An 8,092-nucleotide genomic window follows, 5' to 3' on the forward strand; every position below is an offset into this window, starting at 1 on the left:
GGGAGAGGGAGAGAGGGAGAGAGAGGGAGAGAGAGCATGGGAGGGAGAGAGAGAGAGGGAGAGAGAGAGCATGGGTGTGTGTGTGTGTGTGTGTGTGTGTGTGTGTGTGTGTGTGTGAGAGAGGGAGAGAGAGAGAGAATGCACTGTCACAGTGACTTGCAGAAGGCACTGCAGATCTGACCATTGTTTTCTCACGGCCTTGTCTGTCTGTATGCTTCTGACAGTCTTTACAGTTAAGGGGGGTACTGTGTCAGAGTGACCTTCAGCTCTTTCTCATATCCCAGTTTACATCTTGGCATTCTCTTGTTATTTCTTAGCACTCCCCACACAAAATATAAACAGATTTCCTTAACATTTGTTATGTGTAGTTATTCAACACCTCTAACTAAGCTAATCTTAAAATGCGGTTTAAAAATAATCTTGTTTTACAGTCATGGCAAGTGTTGGATTGGTCATTTATGCTGTGCCCTACTCTCTGCTCCTCCTCCACATTGAAAGGTTAGAGTTGAGGGGGTTTGAGTATCTGACTAGGATGCCCCCTGGCAGCCTACTGAGTGAGATGATCTGGGCACATCGGGAGGAGGCTCTGGGGCCTCCACTCTCCTTCGTCCTCCTGATTTATTTTAAGAATTGCATCATCTCTCAGGCCTGAGAGATGATGACAAGTGGAGCTAAACAGGCACAAATTAGAACAAAGGAAACCACACAGAAATTGTTCCATCAGCAGTATCAGGTGCACTAGTTTTCACACTATGCCCTCTAGTGGTTTGTGAGTGTAAGTGAATGGCAGTGTGACGGCTGAGAGAGAACCTGTTTAGTAACTGTTCACGAAGTCTTTAATGTATAGGGAAACTAAAATCATCAATTGGGGTGTAAATGTTGAATCAATAGGCTAATGCTTCCCAAAACAACACATTTCTAACAGTGATTTGCTGATTTTGCCTTTTTTTTTTCTCCACAGTGCTGCCACCAGTGAATGTAACCCTTCAGTGTTGGAATTTCCATAACATGCTGAAGTGGAGCTACCCTGAAGACACAACTGGGCTCTTATTCAGATTGGACATTGGCGCATTTCTATAGTATGAATTTGTCTTTTGCTTACCAGCCAGTCTGTCTTGAGATGCTTTAATACAAACTAAAATAACAACTCTGAAAATTAACAGTTTAATTACACATACTATGAAAATTATTGAAGTCGGATGGAGACAAATCATCAAAGTGCTTTTGCTGGTTTTGCTGGTTATTGGATACAGAGGGAGAAAAACATGTTTTGAGGATCTTAATTGTTCAAATATAAATAATTAATATTTCAAAGATTGGTGCGGTTGTGGTGCACTATTATGTCACAACAAGAATGTTAGGTTAGAAACCTTAAGTTGTGTGTATGCTCATTACAGCTGATAAGCACTCCTGATACCTTGCGTTGTGCTATGGCCTTTCTCTGTTGAAGAGTATATTAATTATGAGCCCTGGCAACATTTTACCTTCATACTATAAAAAATGTAAATTATAGGCCCTGAAAGTACATAGGAATCGTGCAGCATTTTGAATGTCTTAATTTGAAATATATGTTTGAACCTAAATGAACACTCAAAGTACAGGAGTGATCTACATGAAATTTAATGTTAAAACAATCAAATCAGTTTTAAATCCACTTCAGTTGTCTTAATCTAAAACCTTTCTTTTTTTCCTATAGCACATTTTCAGTTTCTGTGTTATGGGATACAGTGGTCCCTCATTTACTCCGCAGGAGTTACGTTCTAAAAATAACCCACGATAGGTGAAATCCGCGAAGTAGCCAACTTTATTTTTTGAAATTATTATAGATGTTGTAAGACTTAAAGCCCCTCACTACACACTTTATACGCTTTTCTTTTTCTTTTTCTTTTTTTCCACAGTGTATTGTATTCTGTGTCCTGATTGGCTGTAGACCAGGTTTGAACTTTGAGAGTGTTTTTTTTGAGCCTCTAAAAAAGGTAGACTACAGTTGTCCTCATAGGATTACATACTCTGGTTCTACTTCAGAGAATATGAGTGATAATACAAAAACTTTGTATAAGAAAAAAAAATGGATAAAAATGTATTTAAAACAGTTACGGTTTTTGTGAAAGCCCATAATATAAAACTAAAATTGTGCACTTCAGTCTACTGAGGAGGTGTACAGAGGCAAATATCTGTCATTATTCACTTATCAACCTAAGCGTATATATGCACTGTCAATCAGAAGTGTGTTTCAAGCTGCAATAAAGATAAATTCTTTTTATTTTTTAATTGCAGTCTACTGTATTTTTAATGTCACTCAAGAGTTATTTGCTTGTTAAGGTCTCTTCAAAGTTTTTAACTACATTTTCTCATTTGTTTCTTCAGTCCTCCTGACAGTCGCACGTGGATGACTCCAGCTCTTCAAACCGATCTGTCGTTCCTCTCACACCCAAAAGACAGCTATTATGTCGCCGTAACTGCTGTGGTTAACGGTAGTGAGTCTGAACCTGCCCCGTCAGACGATGGAATCACTTTCAGCTATTTCCACGAAAATCCAGTTGGAACAAAGTGTGAGTGTGTGTGTCTGTCTGTGTGTGTATAAGGACAATATATATTTATGTATTTATTTTTATTTGTCTTTATCTGTCACATATATATGTATGTTTACATAAAGAATCTCTAAATAGAGAGAAATATAGATTTATATAAAAATAAATAAACAACTACGCATTGTTTTTGACCATAGCTTAAAGAGTTCACACACTATCACAGAATTTCACACAGACATAATATCTCAAATTCAAAAGGTCACGTTAATTGTGATATAGTAAGGTTCATTTTTAAACACCATAGCTCAAGAAGGGATGGGTAACATTTGATCAAATGCTGAACTTCTGACCGTACTTGTAATCAAAAGTGACTTCTGATTAAAACTTGTTGGTCCTGTTGGTTTCCAGGTTATTTGGATCTTCCACCTGTTAACGTCACGGCCCAGCGAGATAACAAGGTCCATATCAGCTTTGAGAATCCCATTTTCTTTCATTGCCAAAAGATGAAAAAAAATAGAAAGAAATGTTTTAAAGACAATGACAGCCTGGATTCTTTCTTTAAAGTCAAGATCCTCAATCAGGTCAGTTCTGTCTTCCTTTTTTCTTTTTCTTTTCTTCTTTAAAGCAAACATATTAAGGAATTGTTACAAAGTTGAACAAACAGTAAAAGAATTTTCATATGTGGTCATCAGAAACAGGACATACTGATGCTGCATCACTAGTTAATGCCAAGAAAATGTTGCTAGCTATCCAGAAACTTTGGATTTCACCAATGTCAGGAAATCGTTTTGTCTCGTTAGCTGCTAGAAATATGTTAGCAACAGTTTTGAATTGCGCCTTTGGGGAGGTAGCATGAGCATAATTCATAAAGTGTATTTTAAACTAGAGTCAATTAAATCTCACTTATAACGAACGCGTTAAAAAGCAAAGTGCTTTTTGTTGCACACCAATTTTTTTTTGTAGGAAGAACACTAAGCAAGCTCCTGCATTTTGGTTTGCTTTTTTGATTTTTGTTAAGGCCCTTTGAAAACATAATACTGGTCATGTCTTTACTATAACACAGCTAAACTCAGAAATATAGTGGCATAAAATAGACATTTTTATGTTTGATTTATTTCTTCTTCTTCCTGCTTGTAACAAAATATTTTTCTGCTGAAAAGCTCAATTTTGGATCTCAAATTCATAAATACGTCTTTGTTTCTTAGCCTGTTGGTAGGACATCCCATTAGACATCCCATTGTTTTGTTTTTTTGTTTCTTTTAGTTTTTTTGGGTGGATTTGAAAAGGAGAGTAAATACATATTATACGATACTTTGCTATCCCATGCTCTCATAGTCAGCCATACACATAACATTTCCTGGCCTCGTGTAAAAATGTTTGTGTCGGTGTTATATTTGTTGTTATATTTTATTCAAAATTCTTGTGTGTGCAGACCTACTCATTTAACTGTGAAGAAAGAGTGTGTGAGAAGACACTGCCAGTGGATGCAGCACAACAGGAACACTGTGTGAACATCACCGGACTAACATCACAAGGAATATTGGTTAAATCTACACAACTCTACTGTGCCGAGCCATTCCACAAACCATTACAAAGCAGTTGAGTAAAATCTTTTCTTTCTTTCTTGTTTCTTAAGGTTTTCTCAGCGCTTTTCTTAAGAGCAGTAAACAATTTATGATTTACTCAAACTGCCATTGTGGGGAGCACAGTTGACATTTCTTACGCCTACCTTTTCTTTTGTGTAAAATAAGAGATGGTAAGAAGAACTGAACACAGCCTCTAACAACATGGCTTCAATTCCAATCACGCTGTTTTTCATCTGACTGCACGTTGTTTGTAGTGTGAGTGCAACAACATTTCCATGAAACACTGCACCCATGGTATTCTGTCTGGGTTTTAAACAGCTCATCAAAATATTAGGAAAAAAAATTCCTGAGTAGATTTGAAAAAAGCTGGTTTAACAAAAATGAGCTTGCAAAAAACAAGCAAGGAAAATTACCTTTATCAGGTGATAGTCATTAAAATAAAGACATTTAAAACTAACAAAATGGGAACCAAAGGTTTTTTTGGGGGGGGGGTTATATCCCTCAGGCAGTGACTGACTTTGATTAATGACATTCGTTTCTGTTATTTAACTTAAAAAAAAAGTTTCAGAGGAAGCGGGAGCTTGTTAGCATCATGGGCTCATCCTGTCAGAATGAGAATGAACAGTCATCAGTCACAAGTTTCTCGTTTTATTTGAATAATCAGATGTAATCAGCACCATGATGTCAGTTGAGCAATTCAGGCATTTGAGGCCTGAGTTGTCAGCCTGTTGGAATTCTGTGGATAAAGCTTGTTTCATAGTGCGACCAGGATTTATAAATTGGACTTTTATTCAGTATGTCAACAGGAAATAAGTGAAAAGTTGGTTTCCCATTGTCTTCTGTAGGACCAGAAGTCTTTTTACAACCACAGGTATCAACCACAGATTTAAGGCACTTTGGCGCTGGCTTTACTTTATAGATGCAAAAGCTACATCCATATTTTATACGTTTTATGGAGCTACCACAGGGGTGGGTGTGTGTATTTGTGTACAGCTGTTTTACTGTAAAAAAAAGAAATTCTCCCTCTATTCCTCTGTCTTGTCCAGATTTTACCGCCGTCTACGTCGTGAGTGTTATACTGGCTGTGGCTACATTCGGGGTGATCCTGTTCATGGCATACCAAAAACTTACCAAGCCTGAAACTTCTTCTTTCATCAAACCTTGGGTAATCTCAATCTACCAGCTCTAATTACATTACACAGGAGTTATTTAAAGTTTGTAGTTGTTAAAATAATGTATCCCCACTGAAGGTGGAGGGGGATTTAAATTTCAGCACATACTGAGTAGTTGTTCTTTGTGTCTAGGTCATCCCTAAACCCTCTATCTGGAACACGACTACACCCGAACCGGTGCATGTTGACCCTGTGGAGTGTTTAGAGAGGTGTGATGAAGTGGAGCCTTCCTCGCCCACACCTTTACTCCCACAGACAGAAGAGGAGGACAGGACCGGAATTACCGATTATGACTTCCGCTTGCCCATCGGGGTGTCGGACAATGGAGATATGTCTAATGTCATAGAGGAGGGGCAACCAAATGGGGAGGGTCCTGGTTACATGGTAGGCAACACTGATTTAGGTGATGAGGATCCTGGTTCTGGTGATGAGGATCCTGGTTCTGGTTATGAAAGGCGTGATACAGTGGTGGTGGCGCTGGGTCCAGATGAATTGGCTAAGGGCTACCGAGGCCCAGTCACATCTGAGTAAATGTAAGGCTACATATAAGTTAGCACCAGATGTTGTTCACAGGATCTCACATTTTGAAAATGTGAAGACTTGGTGACACGTGTAAATGCCTGATCAGTATGAGTGCCCATATCTGCGATTAGACTGAGGAGCTTCTTATGCTGGAAATCGACCTGTTTACCTGTAAGGGTTATTTGTCTTAGTCAGGGTTAATAGAAAAGCTGAATGCATTATGTTATGTTTCTGCACAGGCTAAATCCCATTTAAAAGAATTGTAAAGTAAAACTATTAATTTCATCTTTTTCCTCATGACGAGGCCTCAGTAGTGGAAGCACTTGAAATGTTACAGGAAACTTTGGGCTTAAAAGACGTAAAGAGGAAATTGAAATCCTGTTTACATTCCTGCCTTACATCATAGATCATCAGGGTGACAGAAACCATCCAATAATCAGACGCATCCAAAAATGAACAGTGGCTCCTATACAATAACACACACTGTAAATATTTCTGTAATACAGTCAATATATCTGTGGGCAACTCATATACAAGCATATTTGGCAGTTACTGAGCCAGGTAGTCAGAATACTGGATTTGCTCTGGAGACTCTTGATGATTACTTGCACTTTCTTTTTCTATCCGATTCATTTCTTTCCCTTTTATGCTTGTTATATTAGTTAGAAATCAGTTTGTATATTATGACATTTATACATTAAATGAGGCGTGTGCTTTAGCTTTTCTTCATGGAAGATGTGGTTGAAGGGAATATATGGGAAATGTATGATTTGTTTTGTTTTTTTCTTTACAAACAGCAAAAAATTCAAATGTAAAATGCTTTTTGTTGCACAACAAAAAAATGTAATGGTGCTTAACAAATTTCTTAGACCACCTGTCATTAAAAACTAGAAGTCACACATTTTTATAAATTTGTTACACTTATGTAAAACTAAAAATCATATTGTTATTTATTAGGCAAATAACAAACTGAACTCATGTTCTTATACCCAACTTTGGGCCAGCACACTGGGCATCTTTGAAAAGTTGGAACTTAATCAGGTATAACAATCAAATACGGAAACTAATTAATCTGTACAGTAATGCAAGTCAGTTACTGTAATTCGCCGTTTTACTCATCCACACACTGGTAGACTAACAGTTATAGAAAAAGTTTTTTAGTTACTACCAGAACAGCTGTGGAACCTTACATTAGCTGATCTAATAAACAAAAGCACTTACAACACTTTTCTGCTTTGGTTTTCAATTTTCAGGAAGAATGTGCTTTTTCTTGTTTATTCTTATTTTATTTTTTTTGCAACATTTTATTGTCCTTAAATTTCACATGACAAAGGTTGGGTCTAATTACCAGTTTAAAGGGACTGTATGATTGCAGTTTGTTTTTATGTGATGTTTTTGTTTATTGTTTGTTTATTTTAACTTGCCAAACAATTCAACCCTTGCACTAGATTATTTTTTTAAATGTGCCTTTCTTAAACAGACAATGGAGAATAGTGAAAATGGCATGCTGTGAAGGTCCAGCTACAATCAAACCTAGAACTCATTACAGTGACATGCTCTATACCCAATAATGCTGTGCTTTTTATCTGATTATCCCTTGTAATAACATACTTCATATATAAAAAGTAATACAATGTGGTTATGTCATTATGTCCAATTTACTAATGCCGTTTAATGCACTTGTCTGGTCTCCGTTGTGCAATTTCAATAAATTGTGGAACTGTGTGAATTTGCATCTGTCCTGTTCTTATAAAGGCAGTTAATCTATGTGACAGATTAACTGACGTTAATGTCAAACATCATGCAACAATTTTATGCTGTTACTGTACGTGGATATTACGCATTAAGGAAGGGAAGTTGACATTTGCAGTGTCATTATGTTGATTGTTTATTGTAGTGGGGCCTACAGTAGTAGTATAAATCACTTTATCAGTTTTTGTCACCATGTAAGGGAAGAAATGCTCATGCCTGTGGTATTTTGACATTTAAGCCGTTCAAGCTGTTCCTCAGCATCCAGTAACACCAGTAACAGGCGGGGGACCTCCTTTGTGTTTGTGTGTCTGTTGTGTTTCCTTCCTCTTTGCTTTGTGTGGGTAAAATGGACACCTTCTTTTTATTCTGCCGGTAACAGATTTCATTATCTGTGTCTTCACAGGTTTATCAGATGAATTCCTGCAAAACCAAATCCAAGTTTAAAAACGTGTTTTATGTGCTGAAATCAATTTCAGTTGAAATTTAGTTTTAACAAAGTTGATATAGCCAAAATGTATTTTATGTCAAT

The 8,092-nt window shown here is 37.1% G+C and overlaps 1 protein-coding gene across 1 annotated transcript in view; it reads left to right on the forward strand.

Moving 5' to 3' along the window:
- The window catches only part of ifngr1l (interferon gamma receptor 1-like), an 18,011-nt gene extending 10,476 nt beyond the window's left edge, over positions 1–7,535 (forward strand). Inside the window, exons 2-7 of the mRNA NM_001360851.1 lie at positions 962–1,079; positions 2,368–2,552; positions 2,940–3,112; positions 3,964–4,129; positions 5,164–5,282; positions 5,422–7,535. Coding sequence (NP_001347780.1) covers positions 962–1,079; positions 2,368–2,552; positions 2,940–3,112; positions 3,964–4,129; positions 5,164–5,282; positions 5,422–5,820 — 1,160 coding nt within the window. The 3' untranslated portion in view covers positions 5,821–7,535. The remainder of the gene's footprint in view (positions 1–961; positions 1,080–2,367; positions 2,553–2,939; positions 3,113–3,963; positions 4,130–5,163; positions 5,283–5,421) is intronic.
- The last annotated feature ends 557 nt before the right edge of the window (positions 7,536–8,092 follow it).

Source organism: Pundamilia nyererei, unplaced genomic scaffold, assembly GCF_000239375.1.
Source record: "Pundamilia nyererei isolate P.nyererei 1_Seehausen unplaced genomic scaffold, PunNye1.0 scaffold00024, whole genome shotgun sequence".
Lineage (NCBI taxonomy): Eukaryota > Metazoa > Chordata > Actinopteri > Cichliformes > Cichlidae > Pundamilia > Pundamilia nyererei.